This window comes from Hypanus sabinus, chromosome 11 (genome assembly GCF_030144855.1).
Source record: "Hypanus sabinus isolate sHypSab1 chromosome 11, sHypSab1.hap1, whole genome shotgun sequence".
Lineage (NCBI taxonomy): Eukaryota > Metazoa > Chordata > Chondrichthyes > Myliobatiformes > Dasyatidae > Hypanus > Hypanus sabinus.
In genome coordinates, this window is record NC_082716.1 from 12,076,497 (window position 1) to 12,098,202 (window position 21,706).

Sequence of the window (21,706 nt, forward strand, 5' to 3'; positions counted from 1 at the left end):
ATCCCTACCCTTCTGAGCTACAGGGCCGTCCTCTGTGCCGGAGGCCCGGCCACTGTCACTTCCACCAGGAAGGCTGTCCCCCCCCAACAGTACTCAAACATGAGTACTTATTGTCAAGGGGTACAGCCACCGGAGTACTCTTTAGTACCTGCCTCTTCCCCTTCCTGACCGTGACCCACCTATCTGCCTCCCGTGGCCCCGGAGTGACCACCTGCCTGTAAGTCCTCTCAATCACCTCCTCACTCTCCCTGACCAGGCGAAGGTCATCGAGCTGCAGCTCCAGTTCCCTAACTCAGTCCCTCAGGAGCTGCAGTTCGGTGCACCTGGCGCAGATGTGGACGGCCGGGAGGCTCGGAGACTCCAGGACCTCCCACATCCGACACCGAGAACAAGCTGCCCTCACACTCATACTTCCTGAAAAATAACAAGAACTAAAAGATAAGCCTACTGTGCCCTCTTCTGCCTAAGCCCCCTGAGCCCAAGCTCTACACTCTGCTCCCGGCGCACTCCGCTGCCCGCAAACGAGGCTGCCCGCTTCTTAAGGCTGCATTCTTTTTATATCTTCCCGCCTTCCCAGGCCTCCTCACGCGCCTGCGCAGTCCCGGCTCTCAGAACTCCGATCTGAGACGCAATTGGACAATTTGAAAATGGCCGCCGCCGCACTTCCTCTCAAAGCCTCGCTGTCCTCTTCAAAAAGAGAACTACCTCACTCAGTCTCTCCTTTTTTATATCTTCCCACCTTCCCAGGCCTCCTCACGTGCCTGCGCAGTCCCGCCGCTCAGAACTCCGATCTGAGACGCAATTGGACAATTTGAAAATGGCCGCCGCCACACTTCCTCTCAAAGCTTCACTGTCCTCTTCCAAAAGATGATGGATTCAATTGTTAAGGATATCATTTCAGGGTACTTGGAGGCATGGTTTCCTTAAGCCTGACAAATCTGTTGGAATTCTTTAAAGAAATAGCAATCAGAAAGGAGAATCAGTTGACGTTGTACACTTGGATTTTCAGAAGGCCTTTGACAAGGTGCTACACATAAGGCTACTTTACAAGTTAAGAGGCCATGGTATTACAGTGAAAGTTTTTGCATGGATAAAGCAGTGGCTGATTGGTAGGAGGTAAAGAGTGGGAATAAAGGGAGCCTTTTCTGGTTGGCTGCTGGAGATTAGTGGAGTTCCACAGGGGTCTGTGTTGGGACAGTTTCTTTTCATGCTGTATGTCAATGATTTGGATGATGGAATTGATGGTTTTGTGGCCAAGTTTGCAGACAACATGAAGACAGATGGACGGTCAGGTGTTGTTGAGGAAGCAGAGAGGCTGCGGAATGACTTAAATTTGGAGAATAAGCAAAGAATTAGCAGATGGAATACAATGTTGGGAAGTGTATTTTTATAGAAGACATGTTAGCATAGACTTTTCTAAATGGAGAGAAAGTCAAAAATCCAAGGTTCAACGGGACTTGGAAGTCATTGAGCAAGATTTGCTAAAAATTAATTTGCGCGTTGAGTTGGTGATGAGTAAGGCAAATGCAATGTTAACATTCATTACAAGCAGGGTTTTTTTTTGTTGGAGCAGCCTTCGATGGAGTGGAGAGTGTTAAGAGTAGGGAATTGAACCTTTAGCTCTTTGAGGCTTTAGCAAGGAAAGGCTTAAGTGAGAGAGGGTGAAAAGTTGTTGGTAGATATTTTTTTCTGTTTATATATTATTTCCTTTTTAGAATTGCACAGTTGGTGCAGTAGAGATGCTGGGCAGGATAGTTGAAGGCATCTCTTGCAGGAAGTGGGAAAGCAGGGAGATCTCCAGTGTCCCTGCAAAAAGTGCATCCAGCTGCAGTTTGCAACACTCCACGTTAAGGAGTTGGTGCTGGAACTGGCCTCCAGATCATTCAGGAGGCTGAGGGGGTGATAGATAGGTTGAACTGTTTAGAAAGGTAGTTACACCCAAGGTACAGGACACAGGAAACTGGGTGACAGTCAAAAGAATGAAATAGGTTAAGCAGTCAGTTCTCCTCAACAACAGCCATACAACTTTATTGTATATTTATTATTATTTATTGTTTCTTCTTTTTGCATTTTCAATTTGTTCCCCTCTGCACTTTGGTTGAAAGACCTGCTTGGGCGGTTTTTCGTTGATTCTATTGTAGTTACTGTTCTATAGATTTGTTGAGTATGCCCAGAAGAATATTCATCTCAGATATATATGTACTTGCATAATAAAATTTACATTGAGCTTGACCATCACCCAAAATTGCATCATCCTAAAGATAAATTAGCCATGTTTTCAACACAGGAATTGACAGACTGCAGCATCAGCTTGATGGCGGAGAGTAATAGAATATCAATCACACAATCCAGCTCATCAGAGAACCAATAGTTATTCACGGGGACTATGCAGGAAACTGGGATTCTGAGTTGTTCTCCGACTTCCATTATCTGAGAATAAGAGCATACAGTTTATTAGAAGTGTGTGAACAGACTAAGACAGGTTGCTCATCAAGCTCTCCTTTCCCAATGGTTATTCCTTATCTAAGTCTTTAATCTCATTAAGATTCAAGATTGTTTAATGTCATTTCCTGTACACAAGTGTAGAGAGTAAAATAATTGTTACTCCAGATCTGATGCAGCAAAAAATATCACAATAAAGTAAGCACACTAATAAAAAGACACAATAAATAAATACGCAAGATAACATATACATTGATTGTATGTCCATAAAGAGACGCTAGGCACAAGGTGACTGACAGGAAATAATAAATTAGAGGACATTGGAGGTGTGTTAATTATCCTTACCACTTAGGGAAAGTAACTGACTTTTGAGTTAGTAGGGTGCTATGTAGCCTCCTCCCTGATTGAGCTCTGACCAGCAAACAATCCAGACATCAGAAGTTTGCAAGGAGGGGATTTCATTGACGTCCACAGCCTTAGTAGAAAAAGGCAAGTGGCTGATCACAGCAGTGTAAATGAGCTCTGACCACTGACAATCTGACATTTGGAAATAATTAGCAAGAGCAAATTAAAGGAACACTGGCAAGCACAGTGGCACTCATCGCAGTGGACAGTTAAAAGTTGTGATCTAGAGGCTTTAGTCAAAGACAGCAGAAAAAAAGCTATGGGTAATCTTTTTTTTTCCTTCTAGGACAGTAGAGATGCCAGGCAGAATAACTGAATGCCCCTGTTGTGGGATGTGGGATGTGGGAAGGCAGGGAGACCTCTAGTGTCCCTGAAGATTGCAATTTCTAACAAACACGTGAAGTTGGAGCTGGAACTAGTTGAACTCCAGATCATTCAGGAAGTTGAGGGGGTGGTAGATAGGACATATAAAGAGGCTGTTACACCCAAGGTGCAGGACACAGGAAATTGGGTGACAGGAGGGGGAAAAGGGTTAAGGAGCCAGTACAGATTACCCTGTGGCCATCCCCTCAACAACAGGTATATCACTTTAGATACTGTTGGGGGGCTTGACCTAACAGAAGAAAGTCACAGAGGTCAGGTCTCTGGCATTGAGTCCAGCTCTGTGACACAGAAGGGAAGGGGGCTGAGAAGCGGAACACTGTAATTTGTTAGAGGAATGGACAGGAGGTTTTGTGGGCGAGAACGGATTCTCTTGGGTGCCGGGGTACGAGATACCGCAGACCGAATCCTCAGTATTCTTAAGTGGGAAGGTGAACAGCCAAAGGTCATGGTCCATGTAGGTACCAATGACATGGGTAGGATGAGTAACAAGGTTCTGCATAGGGAGCTCAGGGTGTTAGGTGCCAAGTTAAAGGGCAGGACCTCCAGGGTTGTGATCTTAGGATTGCTACCCATAAGACCATAAGATATGGAAGCAGAGTTCGGCCGTCTGGCCCATCGAGTCTGCTCCGCCATTTCATCATGGCTGATCCAATTTTCCTCTCAGCCCCAAACTCCTGTCTCCTCCCCCCATCCCCTCATTCCCAGACTAATCAAGAATCCATCAACCTATGCCTTAAATATACAAAAAGACCTAGCCTCTATAGATGCCTGTGGCAAAGAGTTTCACAGATTCACCGCTCTCTGGCTGAGGAAATTCCTCCTTATCTCCATTCTAAAAGGATGCTCCATATTCTGAGGATGTGTCATCTGGTCTGAAGACACTCCTACCATAGGAAACATCCTCTCCACATTCACTCAATCAAGGCCTTTCACCATTTGACAGGTTTCAATTAGATCACCCCCTCATTCTTCTGAATTCTAGTGAATATAGGCCCAGAGCCATCAAACACTTTTCATATGACAAGCCATTCAATCCTGGAATTATTTTCATAAGCCTCCTTTAAACCCTCTTTAGTTTCAGCACACCCTTTCTAAGGGGCCCAAACCTGCTCACAATACTCCAAATGAGGCCTCATCAGTGCTTTAAAAAGTCTCAACATTACATCCTTGCTCTTGTATTGTAATCCTCTTGAAATGAAAGATAACATTGCATTTGCCTTCCTCACCAGACTCAACCTGCAAATTAACCTTTAGGGAATCCTGCACAAGCACTGGCAAGTCCTCTTTGTACCTCAGTTTTTTGTATTTTGTCTCTGTTTTGTATTTTCTCTTTCATTTCTCCCACCAAAGTGCATGATCACACATTTCTCAACACAGTGTTGCATCTGCTATTTCTTTGCCCATTCTCCTAATCTGTCTTAACTCCTTCTGTAGCCTCTCTACTTCCTCATAGCAACCTATCTTCATATCTTCTGCAAACTTTGCAACAAAGCCATCAATTCCATCATCCAAATCACTGACATATAAAGTAAAACGAATCTGTCCCAAAACAGACCCTAGTGGAACACTAGTCACTGGCAGCCAACCAGAAAAGGCTCCCTTTATTCCCACTCTTTTCCTCCTGCCAATCAGCCACTGCCTTATCCATGCTAGAATCTTCCTTGTAATACCACGGGGTCATATCTTGTTACCCAGTCTCTTGTGTGGCACCTTGTCAAAAGCCTTCTGAAAATCCAAATGCACATCAACCAATTCTCCTGCTTGTTACTTCTTTAAAGAATTCCAACAGATTTGTCAGGCAAGACTTTCCTTTGAGGAAACCATGCTATGACCTATTTTATCATGTGCCTCCAAATAACCTGAGACCTTATCCTTAATAACCAACTCAAACTTCCAACTTGTGGATACATTCCAGAATCTAGAAACTTCAATGCAAAAAGCATCAGGAACAAAGGTGATAAACCGAGAGCTTGGATACATACATGGAATTATGATATAATGGCCATTACAGAGACTTAGCTGGCTCCAGGGCAGGAATGGATTCTCAATATTCCTGGATTTCAGTGCTTTAAAAGGGATACAGAGGGGGGAAAAGGGGAGGAGGGGTGGCATTACTGGTCAGGGATAAAGCTGCAGAAAGGGTGGGTAATGTAACAAGATCCTCTTTTGAGTCAGTCTGGGTTTGTCAGGAACAGGAAGGGAGTAGTTACTCTGTTGGGGGTATTCTATAGAGCCCCTGGTAGCAGCAGAGATACCGAGGAGCAGATTGGGAGGCAGATTTTGGAAAGTTGCAAAAATAACAGAGTTGTTATCATGGGTGACTTTAACTTCCCTAATACTGACTGGCACTGATTAGTTCCAAGGGTTTGGATGGGGCAGAATTTGTTAAGTGTGTCCAGGACAGATTCCTGTCACAGTATGTTGACAGGCCGACTAGGGCGAATGCCATACTAGATCTAGTATTAGGTAACGAACCAGGTCAGTCACCGATCTCTCAGTGGGTGAGCATCTGGGGGACAGTGATCACCGCTCCCTGGCCCTTAGCATAATCAAGGAAAAGGATAGAATCAGAGAGAACAGGAAAATTTTTAATTGGGGAAGGGCAATTATGAGGCTATAAGGCTAGAACTTGCGGGTATGAATTAGGATGATGTTTTTTCAGGGAAATGTACTATGGACTTGTAGTCGATGTTTAAGGATCTCTTGCAGGATGTTAAGGATAAATTTGTCCCAGTGAGAAAGATAAAGAATGGTAGGGTGAATGAACCATGGGTGACAAGTGAGGTGAAAAATCTAGTCAGATGGAAGAAGGCAGCATACATGAGGTTTAGGAAGCAAGGATCAGATGGGTCTATTGAGGAATATAGGGTAGCAAGAAAGGAGCTTAAGAAGGGGCTGAGAAGAGCAAGAAGGGGGCATGAGAAGGCCTTGATGAGTAGAGTAAAGGAAAACCCCAAGGCATTCTTCAATTATGTGAAGAACCAAAGGAATACAGGAGTGAAGGTAGGACTGATTAGAGATAAAGGTGGGAACATGTGCCTGAAAGTGAGTGAGATCCTCAATGAATACTTCGCTTCGGTATTCACCAATGAGAGGGAACTTGATGGCGGTGAGGACAATATGAGGGAGGTTGATGTTCTGGAGCATGCTGATATTAAGGGAGAGGAGGTGTTGGTGTTGTTAAATTACATTAAGAGGAATAAGTCCCCGGGGCCTGACAGAATATTCCCCAGGCTGCTCCACGAGGCGAGGGAAGTGATTGCTGAACCTCTGGCTAGGATCTTTATGTCCTCGTTGTCCACAGGAATGGTTCTGGAGGATTGGAGGGAGGTGAATGTTGTCCCCTTGTTCAAAAAAGGTAGTACAGATAGTCCGGGTAATTATAGACCAGTGAACCTTACCTCCGTGGTGGGAAAGCTGTTGGAAAAGATTCTTAGAGATAGGATCTATGGGCATTTAGAGAATCGTGGTCTGATCAGGGACACTCAGCATGGCTTTGTGAAGGGCAGATCATGTCTAACAAACCTGATAAGAGTTCTTTGAGGGGGTGACCAGGCATATAAATGACGGTAATGCAGTGGATTTTAGTAAGGCATTTGACAAGGTTCCATATGGTAGACTTATTCAGAAAGTCAGAAGGCATGGGATCCAGGGAAGTTTGGCCAGGTGGATTCAGAATTGGCTTGCCTGCAGAGGGCAGAGGGTCATGGTGGAGGGAGTACATTCAGATTGGAGAGTTGTGACTAGTTGTGTCCCACAAGGATCTGTTCTGAGACCTCTACTTTTCATGATTTTTATTAACGACCTGGATGTGGGGGTAGAAGGGTGGGTTGGCAAGTTTGCAGCTGACACAAAGGTTGGTGGTGTTGTAGATAGTGTGGAGGATTGTCAAAGATTGCAGAGAGACATTGATAGGATGCAGAAGTGGGTTGAGAAGTGGCAGATAGAGTTCAACCCGGAGAAGTGTGAGGTGGTACACTTTGGAAGGACAAACTCCAAGGCAGAGTACAAGTAAATGGCAGGATACTTGGTAGTGTGGAGGAGCAGAGGGATCTGGGGGTACATGTCCACAGATCCCTGAAAGTTGCCTTACAGGTAGATAGGGTAGTTAAGAAAGCTTATGGGGTATTAGCTTTCATAAGTCGAGGGATAGAGTTTAAGAGTCGCGATGTAATGATGCAGCTCTATAAAACCCTGGTTAGGCCACACTTGGAGTAGTGTGTCCACTTCTGGTCGCCTCACTATAGAAATTATGTGGAAGCATTGGAAAGGGTACAGAGGAGATTTACCAGGATGCAGCCTGGTTTAGAGAGTATGGATTATGATCAGAGATTAAGGGAGCTAGGGCTTTACTCTTTGGAGAGAAGGAGGATGAGAGGAGATGTGATAGATGTGTACAAGATATTAAGAGGAATAGATAGAGTGGATAGCCAGCACCTCTTCCCCAGGACACCACTGCTCAGTACATGGCTTTAAGGTAAGGGGAGGGAAGTTCAAGGGGAATATTAGAGGAAGGTTTTTCACTCAGAGAGTGGTTGGTGCGTGGAATGCACTGCCTGAGTCAGTGGTGGAGGCAGATATACTAGTGAAGTTTAATAGACTACTGGACAGGTATATGGAGGAATTTAAGGTGGGGGGTTATATGGGAGGCAGGGTTTGAGGGTCAGCACAACATTGTGGGTCGAAGGGCCTGTAATGTGCTGTACTGTTCTATGTTCTAGTGATTCTTGAAAGACCATTACCAATGACCACGATCTCTTCAGCCACCTCTTTCAGAACCCTGAGGTGTACACCATCTGGCCCCAGTAACCTTCAGACCTTTCAGTTTCTGAAGAATCTTCTCTTTAGTAATAGCAACTTCACACAGTTCATAACCCCGACACCAAGGACTTCCACCATACTGCTAGTGTCTTCCACAGTGAAGACTGATGCAAGATATTTATTCAGTTTGATTTCCTTGGCCACCATTACTAACTCTCCAGCATCGTTTTCCAGCAGTCCAATAACCACTCTCACCTCCCTTTTATACTTCATGTATCTGAAAAAACTTTTGGTATCCTCTTTAATATTATTAGCTAGCTTACTTGCATAATTCCATCTTTACCTTCTTAATGACTTTTTTAGTTGCCTTCTGTTGGTTTTTAAAAGCTTCCCAATCCTCTAACTTCCCACAAATTTTTGCTCTAGTATATGCCCTCTCTTTGGCTTTAATGTTGGCTTTGGTCTAACTTAATGTTGATTTCTCTCATTTCCCACAGTTATGTCATCTTTCTTTGATAATACTTCTTCCATTTTAGGACATATATATCCTGTGCCTTTCAAATTGCTTCCAGAAATTACAGTGTTTGCTGCTCTGCTGTCATCCCTGCCAGTGTACCTTTCCAAACAATTCTGGTCAACTCCTCTCTCATGCCTCTGTAATTCCCTTTATCCACTGTAATACCAATACATCTGCCTTTAGCTTCTCCTACTCAAATTTCAGGATGAATTCAATCATATTATGATCACAAATACCTTAGAGTTCTTTTACCTTGAGCTCTCAAATCAATTCAGGTTCATTGCAGAACACCCAATCCAAAATAGTTGATCCTCTAGTGGGCTCAACCATGACCTGCTCTATAAAGCCATTTTTTTAGCCATTCTAGGAAGTCCCCTTCTTTGAATCCAGCACCAACATGATTTTCCCAGTCTACTTGTATATTGAAATGCCCCTTGGCAATTGTAACATTGTCCTTTTGGCATGCATTTTTTTATCTGCCATTGTAGTTTGTAAGCCACATCCTTACTACTGTTTGGGGGTCTGTATACAACTCCCATCAGGGTCTTTTTACCCTTTAGTTCCTTAGTTCTATCCACAATGATTCAACACCTTCCAACCCTATGTCACCTCTCTCAAATGATTTAATTTCATTTTTTTTACCAACAGAGCACACCACCTCCTCGGCCTCCCTGCCTCTTCTTTCGATACAATGTGTATCCTTGGACATTAAGCTCCCAGCTATAATCTTCTTTCAGCTGTCATTCAGTGATGACCTCAACATCACACACGCCAATCTGTAATTGTGCTATAAGTTATCCACCTCATTCCATATACTGTGCGCACTTTCAGTCCTGCTTCACCCTTTTTGATTTTGTCCACCTTTTACATTGCAAATCATCCTGTTGACCATAGTTTTGCCCTATCAACAGTCTCTCTTCACTACTCATTGCCTCTGTTTGTTAAACCAGCTACCTCCTCTTCAGAACTATAATCTGCCTTTCCTACGACAGTTCTTGCATTGAAATATACACAACTCAGGACACTAGCTGCATCATGCTCAACCTTTTGAGATTCCTAACTTTGTCTGAGGTCTGACCAACATCTGCCTCCACAACCTCTCTCCACTAACTATCCTGGCATTCTAGTTCCCACCCCCTACAACTCTAGTTTAAACCCCTGCATGTAGAATTAACAAACATTCCTGCTAGGAGAATAGTCCCCCTCCAGTCCATGTGCACACCATCCCTTCTGTACAGGTCCCACCTTCCCTGGAAGAGAGCCCAATGATCCAAAAGTCGTATGCCCTCCCTCCTACACCAACTCCTTAGCCACATATTAAACTGCTTAATCTGCCTAGTTCTGGCCTCACTAGCACATGGCCAGGGTAGCAATCCTGAGATCACAACTATGGAAGTCCTTCCTTTTAACTTAGCACCCAACCCCCCGAACTCCCAATGCAGAACATCGTCACTTGTCCTACCCATGTCCTACACAGACCATGAATTCTGGCTGTTCACTCTCCCATTTAAGAATGGTGTGGACTCAATCTGAAATGTCCTCGACCCTGGCACCCAGGAGGCAACATACCATCCAGGAATCTCATTCTTGCCCACATAACCTCCTGTCCATTCCTATAACGAATCCCTTATCACCACGATATACCTCTTCTTCTTTGGACACATCATGCGAAGAGAGACATTAGGACATTTAGTTACAACTGAAAAGCTGGAAGGAAAAAGAAGCAGAGGCAGACAGGCAATGAAAATGATAGATGGATCACGGTTAGAAACAGGGGAGGCAACAACTACAATTCGGAGGGTCAGGGACCACGATGGATGGAGAGACATGATCGCCCACGCCAAATGGCAAGGCACCTGAAAAAGAAAGATGGGCTGAGGGTTTGTTTCTGTACTGTACTCTATGACTCTATGGGAATGGGACAAACAGGGTGGGTAGGATCCTTCATCATGTTACAGGCTTTTATTTCTGGCACCTTTCTGTATACTTGTCCTTGACATGTTCCAGAGTTGCGTTGGCAGTTTTGTCTACCAGTTACAACACCTTCTTGTACCATGCAGTGACGCAGATTGTTAGGATGCTCTCTACTGCACATCAGTAGATGAGGCTCTCTTCAGCCTCCTCAGAAAGCAGAGATGTTGTTGAGCTTTCTTTATTGTGTCAAATGTGTTCTGCGACCATGAGAGGTTTGCTCACAAGAGTTTTGAAACCGCTCACAGCTTCCACTGCTGTGAAGAGAGGTGTGAATGGTGCAAATTCTCCTGAGGTCGATAACCATCTCATTGATATTGTGGATGACGTTACTTGCCTTCCTCTCTGTAGACCATATCATCGTTATTGGTGATGAGCCCCACCACTGCCGTGTCATCAGCGAACTTGACACCATGATACTCAGATGTCTGGCTGTGCTGACATGTCTGATCAGAGTGTACAGCAATGGGCTCACTACACAGCCGGGGAGGGGTGGGGGCAACATGTTGAGCATTATGGGGAGGGAGGAGTGGTTCTGCATCCTGATTCTGAAGTCTGTTAGTTAGGAAGTCCAATAGGAAGCCCAGAGGTGTATTTAGACCGAGGAGTAGGAAATTGTGCACTGCGGTCAATAATGTTGAATGCCTAACTGAAATCCAGAACCAGCATACTGACATAAGTGTCCTTATTTTCTAGAGGCATTAGGGCCAGGTGTATGACATTTGTCAAGGTGCGGTTCTCTCGGTAAGCATATTGTCAAGTGTCCAGTGTGGCCAGAATGGAGTTTTGATATGTGCCACTTCATGATGACTGGTGTCAGTGCCAACAGGCAATTGGTTAGTTCTGAAGGTGTAGAGTTCTTTGGTACAGGGATGATGGCAAATGATTTGAAGCATGTGGGGACAGCAGCCTGGATGAGTGAAGTGTTGAAGATGTCCGTGGAGACACGAGTAAGCTGACGTGCACACTGAGTACCCAGCCTGAGATGTTGTCTGGCCCAGCAGCATTATGGGAGTTAACTCTTTGCAAACTACCTCAAGTCTGCTGCTGTTACACACAATGGCTGCTCACCTGGGAGGGGGCTGGTTTTCATGTCTGGCATTCTGTTGCAGGCCTCAAAGCGAGCATAAAAGTTGTTCGGGGGGTCAGGAAGGGAGGTGTCACTGCTACGATCAGCACAGTTTTTTCTTGAACTGTCAGTAATGTTTTTGATGCTCAACCATATACACCTGGGTTTGTTGTCAGACAGATGTTAGGTGATGGTACACCTTCTCTGAAACATCCTACAAAATCCTAATAAAGGTAGTGGACTCGGCCCAGTACATCACAGGTAAAGCCCTCCCAACCATTGAGCACATCTACATGAAACACTGTCATAGGAAAGCAGCATCCATCCACCAGAGATTCCCACCACCCAGGCCGTGTTCTCTTCTCACTGCTGCCATCAGGTACAAGGTACAAGAGCCTCAGGACTCACACCACCAGATTCAAGAACAGTTACTACCCCTCAACATCAGGCTCCTGAACAAAAGGGGATAACTACACTCATTCTATTTCTGGCATTCCCACTGCCGATGGTCTCAGTTTAAGGACTCTTTATCTTGTTAATACATGCTCTATCATTTCATTTATTGCTAGTTATTCATATTTACATTTGCACAGGTTGTGGTTCATTGATCCTGTTTATGGTTACTGTTCTAATGATTTGCTGAGTATGCCCACAGGAAAAAGAATCTCAGGGTTGTATGTGATGACATGTATGTACTCTGGTAATATAAATCTTACTTTGAACTTTGACCTTTTTGAACTTTGAACTTAAGGACCTCATTCATCACCCAGCCTATCCAGTCTCTCAGTCCGCCATGGTTGGTCCCACACATGGATGTGAAAGGAGAAGGTCTGGGCATGGGGCTAGCAACATGTAAAAATCCCAGAGCTACACTAATGCCAGAAGAAGCTCCAAGCACCTCATCCCTGGGAGAGGAAGGATCTTCAAAGAGGGTCTACAACTGGGGACAACTTGTAAGACTGGCCCTGGACAAAGGAACCTAGTGAGCTGCTGTCAGCGATCTATGCCCCAATATGGACATTGAGCTTAAGCAAATAATTATCCAACCTCTGTTTATAATCAAGCCAGTCCTAGAAAAACCCTTGTGAATCTTCTCTGCACCCATTCCAACTTACAGTCATTGTTTGAGTGCCACAAGTGTGCCACTTTTCAAATACCAAAGTACCATGCCTACAACAGACCAACACAAGCCTGTACATCTTTAGAATGTGGGAGAATACGCTTTCTTCATCAATCTTGCACTGAGACAAATCATTCCTAGCCCTGCTCTCAATTACCTTCATTGCCGTTAAGAGTTTTTCAACAGGAAGGGAAATTTTGTCCAACTGTATTGACAATTCAAGGCTTCCATCCAGACCAGATCTTACCCTCTAGATTCAGCACCAGACATTTTGTAAAGCAAAGGGCAGAGACTTTGAGGCACAGAGGAAAGCCACTGAGGCAATACTACCTCTGTAGACAAATTTAATCAGTCCCATTCTCCAGTTTTTCTCCCAAGCTCTAGAAATTAATTTCCATCAAGTGCCTGAGTTGTGTTCTCAGCTATTGGCAATAAACAGAACAAATTCTACATAAAAGTAGTAGACAAAAAGCTGGAGGTTTTGATAATGTTTACAAATGGAAATGAAGCATCGACTTTCCAATTGATCTCGATGGCCCACATGAGAAGATTTGGCTAAATGTCAGCTGTCTATTTTCCTCCAAAGAAGCTGACTGACCTGTTGAGTTCCTCTGACTTCTTGTGCATTGCTCCAGATTCCACCACCTGCATTGCCTTGAAACTCTCTATGAGCAAATTAAGGTTTAAATAAAGGACACGGAGTCAAAGAGCAATAAAGCATGGGTTTAGATTGTTGTTGGTGCAACAATCCATGCCTGGCACAGCTCCCAATTTCCTATGTTAGGTCCACATCCCTCCAAATCACATCCACCATCAAGCTAGACAAGTGCATTTTAACTTATATCATTTTATCTCTATAATAATGGTATTGAAATGAAGCAAATACCTTTTTGGTAATGTGTTCACTCCGATAAACATTTTTCAAATCTTTTTCAACTAAACTGCATGCTTTATCCACCTTTGTTAGTAAAACGATCTGCGGTATGTCTAAAAGAAGAAGCAAGTTGTTTGTTAGGGTCTCCACCCTATCAACAGCATTTTACAGTGAAAAGATATTCAAAACTAAAACGCTTCACAGCAAATAAACTACTTCTGAAGTGAAGCCGCTGTTGACATAAAAGAAATATGGCAGCCAAAATGTAAACCACAAGCATCCATGAGCATACAAACATAAACAATAATTTTGATGATGGAACTGATGGCTTTGTTGCAAACTTTGCAGACAATACGAAGATAGGTGCAGGGGCAATTTGTTCTGAGGAAGTAGAGAGGCTACTTAAGGACTTAAAACAGATTAGGAGTATTGGCACAGAAATGACAAGATGGAATACAGTGTCAGGAAGTGACATGTAGTTTCTAAATGGAGAGAAAATACAAATAAAAACTGAGGTGAAAAGGGACATGTGAGGTTTCCCTAAAGGTTAATTTGCAGATTGAGTCTGTGGTGAGGGAGGCAAATGCAATGTTAACATTCAATTCAAGAGGACTAGAATATAAAAGGATGTGATGTTGAGATTTTATAAAACACTTGGAATATAGTGAGCAGGTTTAGGCCCCTTGTCTAAGAAAGCATATGCTGAAACTGATGTGGGTTCAAAGGAGGTTCACGAAAATTACTCCAGGTTTGAAAGGCTTGTCATATGAAGAGCACTTGATTGTTCTGGGCCTGTATTTGCTGGAATTCAGAAGAATGAGGAGTGACCTCATTGATACCTATCAAATGATGTAAGGCCTTGATAGAACAGATGTGGAAAATATGTTTCCTATGGTGGGAGAGGCCAAGACCAGAGGACACAGCCTCAGAAGAGAGTGGTGTCCTTTTAGAACAGAGATGAAGAGGAATTTCTTTAGCCAGACAGTGTTGAATTTAGGGAATTCGTTACCACAGGTAGATGTGGAGGCCAAAACTGTATGATTGTTTAAGGTAAAGGTTGATAGACTCTTGATTGGTCAGGGCATGAAGGGATAGAGGGACAAGGCAGGAAAGTGGGGCTGAGAGGAAGATTGAATCAGCCATGATGAAATGGTGGAGCAGACTTGATGGGCCAAATGGTCCAATTCTACTCCTATATCTTATGGTCTACTCAGTGGTCACTTTATTAGATACACTTGCTCATTGATGCAAAAATCTAATCAGCCAATCAGGTGGCAGCAACTCAGTGCTTTAAAGCATGCAGACATGCTCTAGAAGTTCCATTTTTGTTCAGACCAAACACCAGAATGGAAAAGAAATGTGATCTAAATTACTTTGACTAGAATGATTGTTGGTGCCAGACAGGGTGGTTTGAGTACCTCAGAAATTGCTGAGCTGCTGGGATTTTCATGTAAATTCTAGAATTTACAGAGAATGGTGTGAAAAAATTTCTAGTTCAGTGGATGAAACAGCCTTGTTTATGAGAGAGGTCAGAGAAGAATGGCCAGATTGGTTCAAACTAGCACCATCAATTATTCCACACTCAAAGTCACTTCAATCACATATAGTCCTTTTACAGTGTGGGATTCTCCATCAATGTGGAAAGTTAAACATCACCTACTATAACAACCAAATGTTTCTTGCAACAGTATGTGATCGCTCTACAAATTTGTTCCTCTAAATTGCATGGACTGTTGGGTGATCTCTGAGTAGCCCCACTAATGTTTTTCTTATTCTTCAGTTCCACCTATAAAGCCTCACTGGACCAGTTCTCCAGTTCGTCCTCAATGAGTACTGCTGTGACATTTTCCTCGACTGGTAACGTCACCCATCCCCTTTAATCCCTCCTGCTCTATCACATCTAAAACAATGGAACCCTGAAATATTCAGCTGCCAGTCCTGCCTCTCCTGCAACAAAGTGTCACTAATGGCTACGATGCCATAATTCTATGTGGTGATCTAAGCTGAGCTTATCTGCCTTTCTGACAATACTTTTTTTGAAATCTATGCAGCTCAGAGCATTAGTCGCACCATGCTCAATTTGTGACTTCACCATCTGTCTCCACATCCTTTCCAATATCTGTTCTGGCTCTCTGATTCCCATCACCCTGAAACTCTGGTTTAAACAAACCACCCTACGCAGTACTAGAAACCTTCTCAACAGTTTCCAAAGTGATATACCTGTTGTTGAGGGGGATGGTCACATGGGTACTCTGCACTGGCTGTTTAATCCCTTCCCCCTTCCTGTCACCCAATCTCCTGTCCTGCATCTCAGTGGTACCTCTATATGTCCTGTCTATCATCCCCTCAGCCTCCCGAATGATCCAGAGTTCATCCAGTTCCAGCACCAATTCCTTAACACTGAGCGTTAGAAGCAGCAGCTGGATCCACTTCTGGCAGGTGAAGTTGTCAGGGACACTGGCGCTGCCTTCCCACATCCCACAAGAGGAGCATTTCACTATCCTGTTTGGCATCCCTACAGTTCTAACTGTTCACGTATATAAAAAAAAATTAAATAAACTGGAAAAATCTATCTCCAGTTTATTTTTTGCCTTCTCTCACTCAAGCCTCTCCTTGCTGAAGCTATGAAGAGCTAAAGCCTCAAAGAACCATTCTGACACAGTACAGTCCAACAAAGTCTGCTCCAACATTAGGCTCGCCAATTCAACTTTTGAGTTCTGACTTTGTCTGTAGTCTAAACAACATCCACTATCTGTCTAAACCCTAACACCCAGCCCCATGCAACGCTAGCATGCCTTCCAGCTAGGATATTAGTCCCCTTCCAATTCGAGTGCAAACCGTCTTTTCTGTACAGGTCCCACCTTCCCTGGAAGAGTGCCCAATAATCCAAAAATCTGAAACCCTTCCTCCTGCACCAAATCCTTAGCCCCAAGTTAAAATGGTATGATCTTCCTATTTCTGCCCTTACTAGCGTGTGGCATTGGCAGCAATCCTGATTCCAGAACCCTGGAGCATGGACCACAACCTTTGGCCGCTCACCCTCCCACTTGAGAATGCTGAGGATTCGATCCTCAGGATTGGACCCTGACACCCAGAGGGCAACAAACTATCCAGGAACTTCATTCTCATCAACAGAATATCCTTTCTGTTCCCCTAACCAATCACTACAGCTCCCCTCTTCCCTCCACTTTCTTCCTGAGCCACAGAATCAGACTCAGTGCCAGAAACCTGATTGTTGTGCCTTTTCTCTGCTAGGTCACACCCTCTAACAGTCCCAAATGTTGAGGGGAATGGGCACAGGGGTAGTCTACCTATTCCCTTTTCTGCTCCTGATGGTCACCCAATTACCTGTGTCATAAGAACATAAGAACTAGGACCAGGAGTAGGTCATTTGGCCTGTCGAGCCTGCTCCACCATTCAATAAAATCATGGGTGATCTGGCCATGGACTCATCTCCACCTACCTTCCTTTTCCCCATAACCCTTAATTCTCCTACTATGCAAAAATCTATCCAACCTTGTCTTAAATATGTTACTGAGGTAGCCTCCACTGCTTCATTGGGTAGAGAATTCCACAGACTCACCACCCTCTGGGAAAAGAATTTTCTCCTCATCTTCATCCTAAATCTACTCCCCTGAATCTTGAAGCTATGTCCCCTAGTTCTAGTCTCACCTACCAGTGGAAACAATTTTCCTGCCTCTATCTTATCTATCCCATTGCTAATTTTATATGTTTCTATAAGATCTCTCATTCTTCTGAATCCCAGCGAGTACAGTCCCAGGCGACTCAATCTCTCCCCATAGTCTAACCCCCTCATCTCTGGACAACCTGGTGAACCTCTTCTGCATCACCTCCAAAGCCAGTATATCCTTCCTCAAGTATGGAGACCAGAACTCTCACTCCAAGCAATCCGGCGTCTCCTCAGGACTGTGGCATGTAAAATGTGTGCCAACAGCCCCCACAGGACAATAATCCACAATGGATAGTTGAGACCACAAAGCTCACCCAGTTCTTTAATTTGTGACTGAATGTCAAGCATTCTTTTTTTCATTGGCCTGGGAAGAATGGGAGATTGGCTTGCATCGATGACGTAGGCAACACAGTGCACAGTTGGACTAGTGGGACGGTTTTCTTCATGTTCAATTTTTGCAGGTGAATTGAACTGCAAGAGAAATTTTTAAACAATACAGTAACAAAGCATTAATTTATTGCCTGAAATTCATTACCCTCTACAGCAGGGTTTTCCAACTTTTTAAATTGTCATGGACCCCTACAATTAACTAGGGGACATAGTCTCAAAAATTCACAGAATATAGAACACTACAGCAGAGTACAGGCCCTTTGACTTGCAAATGTGTGCAATCATTTTTAACCTACATCAAGATCAACCTAACCCTTTCCTCCCACATAGCCCTCCATTTTTCTATCAACCATGTGCCTATCTAAGATTTACTGAAACGTCCCAAATTTATCTGCCTCCACTACCACCTCTGGCAGGTTAATTAGGATCTCAAACTCACCTGGCCCCACACATAGACAATCTTTAATGGGCCCAGTCCCTCGTGACTCTGCAACTCATGGGCCTACAACTCCTGCTTTCAGTATTTTTTTGTTTTAACAATTTATCCGCATTTGCATGTTGGTTGTCAGTCAGCCATTTTTAATATATTCGTTTGTTGGCGCTGTTGTATGATGTGGGTGACCATGGTCTTTCCATGACAATAATCTTGGCAAATTTTTCTACATAAGTGGTTTTCCATTGCTTTCTTCTGGACATTGTCTTTACGAGACGATGACCCTACTTGTCGTCAGTGGACAGCAGCACAGATACAGTGAAGCATTTTTGCTAAGGCCTGGAGTGGAGGTTGAAAAACCCAGTCTCCATAAAAGAGAGGTAACACCTGGCAGAGCAGAGTCATCATGGGGTTGGTCTGAGTCAGAGTGGTGAGGCTTCAGCTCAACAGGCTTCAATGAGAACAGGCAGAGGCGAGATCATATGGCAAGAATAAAATAATCTGATCAGTAGTCCAAGTTGTACCCCGATGGCTGGCACATAGAGACTGGAGGCCTAGGGGCCTGTTTGTGTCAGTAGTTCGGAGGGATGTGGGAGGGAGGAAAGGAGATAGCTTTCTTAAGACAATAGAATATAAGATACAGGAGTAGAATTAAGACCATTGGGACCATCGGGTCTGCTCTGCCATTTCATCATGGCTGATCCATTTTTCCCCTTAGCCCCAATCTCCTGCCCCCACATTCCTTCATACCCTTACCAATCAAAAATCTATCAACCTCTGTCTTAAATATACCCATTGACTTGGCCTTCACAGCTGTCTGTGGCAACGAATTCCACAGATTCACCACTCTGGCTGAAGAAATTCCTCCTCCTCTCAGTTGAAAATGTATGTCCCACCGTTCCAAGGCTGTGCCCTCTGGTCCTAGGTTTCGTCCTCTCCACATCCACTCTATCAAGGTCTTTCATTGTTTGATAGGTTTCAATTAGGTCACCCCACTAGTTAATACAGGTCCAGAGCCATCAAACACTCTTCATATGACAACCTGATCAATCCTGGAATCATTTTTGTGGAACTCCTTTGAACCCTCTCCAGTTTCAGCACATCTTTTCTAAGGGGCCCAAAACTGCTCATTATTATCCATGTGAGGTCTCACCAGTGCTTTATGAAGCATCAACATCACATCCTTGCTTTCATATTCTAGTCTTCGTGAAATGAATATTAACATCATATTTGCCTTCCACCGGCAAATTGACCTTTGGTGAATCTTGTTGTTGTTCTGTTGCCTGCTGTGTTCCACGTTTCTGGGTTCTGTGTTGTTATGGCAACACTTGTGAGCTTCCCCCAGCACATCCTTGAGGTTGTGTTGGCTGTTAACACGAACGATGCATTTCACTGCAAGTTTTGATGTACACATGAGAAATAAATATGAATCTGAATCTGAAGTCACACGTAGCCCTGGATGAGGATAGCGGCCAGTGAGTGAATGGGCCAGTGAAGGAGTGGAGCTTTGAGGCTTTGACTCCAGAGGCTTCGACGAGAAGAGGCAGAGGACGAGCTTGTTCCCAGTTAGTCTTTACAATGCCTCCTGAGACGGTGATGTGCCTCTCCTGTGAGATGTGGCAGTCTTGGGGGAACTCCGCTCTCCCGCAGAGTCACATCTGCCGGAAGTGCTTGCGGCTGGGCGATCTGGAAGACCGTGTGAGGAATCTGGAGCAGCAGCTGGATGACCTTCGACATAAGGGAGAATGAGGCAGTCATAGATAAGAGCTACAGGGAGATAGTCACACCTAGGCTGCCGGAAGCAGGTCATTGGGTGACAGTCTGAGGGGGAAAAGCAAAGGAGAGTAGACAGGTAGTGCAGAGCACCCCTGTGGCCATTCCCCTGAATAATAAGTTTACCATCCAGGATACAGTTGGCAGGGACGACTGACCAGGTGTGAGCCACGGTGGCAGGGCCTCTGGCACTGAGTCTGACCCTGTGGTGCAGAAGGGTGCAACAGAGAAGAGGAGAGCTGTCGTCATTGGAGACTCAATAGTCAGGGGAGCAGACAGGAGATTTTGTGGACGTGAGAAGGAAACCCGTATGGTTTGTTGCCTCCCAGGTGCCAGGGTCCAGGATGTCTCTGACCAGGTGCAAGACATCCTGGCATGAGAGGGAAAGCAACCAGAAGTCGTGATACATGTTGGGACCAGCGACATAGGCAGGAAGAAGGATGAGGTCCCGAAGTGTGAGTTTCGGGAAATAGGCAGAAGGCTGAGAACAGGACCTCAAGGGTGGCATTCTCAGGATTGCTGCCAGCGCTGTGTGATAGTGATGGTAAGAATTGGAGGAGATGGCAGTTGAATGTGTGACTACTCATGCCACGCACTAGTAAGGGCAGAAATAGGAACATCATACCATTTTAACTTGGGGCTAAGTATTTGGTGCAGGGGGCAGGGTTTTACATTTTTGGATCATTGGAATCTCTTCTGGGGAAGGTGGGACCTGTACAGATTGGATGGGTTGCACCTGAACTCGAGGGGGAGCAATATCCTTACAGGTAGGTTTGCTAGCATGGTTCGGGAGGGTTTAAACTATTTTGCAAAGAGGATGGTACCCGGAGCGATAGAGCAGTGAAAGAAGTGCTTGGAGTAAAGCCAGATCTAACATATAGAGAGGCTTTGAGGAAAGAGATGCAAAATAAAGAATGTAAAGGTAGTAAGATAGAAGGGCTAAGCTGTGTGTACTTCAATGCAAGCATCAGGAACAAAGGTGATGAACTGAGAGCTTGGATACATACATGGAATTATGATGTAGTGGCCATTACAGAGACTTGGCTGGCACCAGGACAGGAATGGATTCTCAATATTCCTGGATTTCGGTGCTTTAAAAGGGATAGAGAGGGGGGGAAAGGGGAGGAGGGGTGGCAGTACTGGTCAGGGATACTATTACAGCTGCAGAAAGGGTGGGTAATGTAGCAGGATCCTCTTTTGAGTCAGTATGGGTGGAAGTCAGGAACAGGAAGGGAGCAGTTACTCTATTGGGGGCATTCTATAGGCACCCTGGTAGCAGCAGAGATACCGAGGAGCAGATTGGGAGGCAGAGTTTGGAAAGGTGCAAAAATAACAGTTGTTATCATGGGTGACTTTAACTTCCCTAATATTGATTGGCACCTGATTAGTTCCAAGGGTTTGGATGGGGCAGAGTTTGTTAAGTGTGTCCAGGATGGATTCCTGACACAGTATGTTGACAGGCCAACTGGGGGGAATGCCATACTAGATCTAGTATTAGGTAACGAACTGGATCAGGTCACAGATCTGTCAGTGCGTGAGCAGCTGGGGGACAGTGACCACCGCTCCCTGGCCTTTAGCATTATCATGGAAAAGGATAGAATCAAAAAGGACAGGAAAATTTTTAATTGGGGAAGGGCAAATTATGAGGCTATTAGGCTAGAACTTGCGGTTGTGAATTGGGATGATGTTTTTGCAGGGAAAAGTACTATGGACATGTGGTCAATGTTTAAGGATCTCTTGCAGGATGTTAAGGATAAATTTGTCCCAGTGAGGAAGATAAAGAATGGTAGGGTGAAGGAACCATGGGTGACAAGTGAGGTAGAAAACCTAGTCAGGTGGAAGAAGGCAGCATGCATGAGGTTTAGGAAGCAAGGAT

The 21,706-nt window shown here is 44.5% G+C and overlaps 1 protein-coding gene across 1 annotated transcript in view; it reads right to left on the bottom strand.

Annotated features, from left to right (window-relative positions):
* Window positions 1–2,022: 2,022 nt before the first annotated feature.
* Window positions 2,023–21,706, bottom strand: part of LOC132401692 (interferon-induced protein 44-like) — a 45,836-nt gene continuing 26,152 nt past the window's right edge. The window contains exons 6-8 of the mRNA XM_059983774.1: window positions 17,549–17,705; window positions 13,556–13,656; window positions 2,023–2,430 (exon numbers count right to left, since the gene is read on the bottom strand). Coding sequence (XP_059839757.1) covers window positions 2,251–2,430; window positions 13,556–13,656; window positions 17,549–17,705 — 438 coding nt within the window. The 3' untranslated portion in view covers window positions 2,023–2,250. The remainder of the gene's footprint in view (window positions 2,431–13,555; window positions 13,657–17,548; window positions 17,706–21,706) is intronic.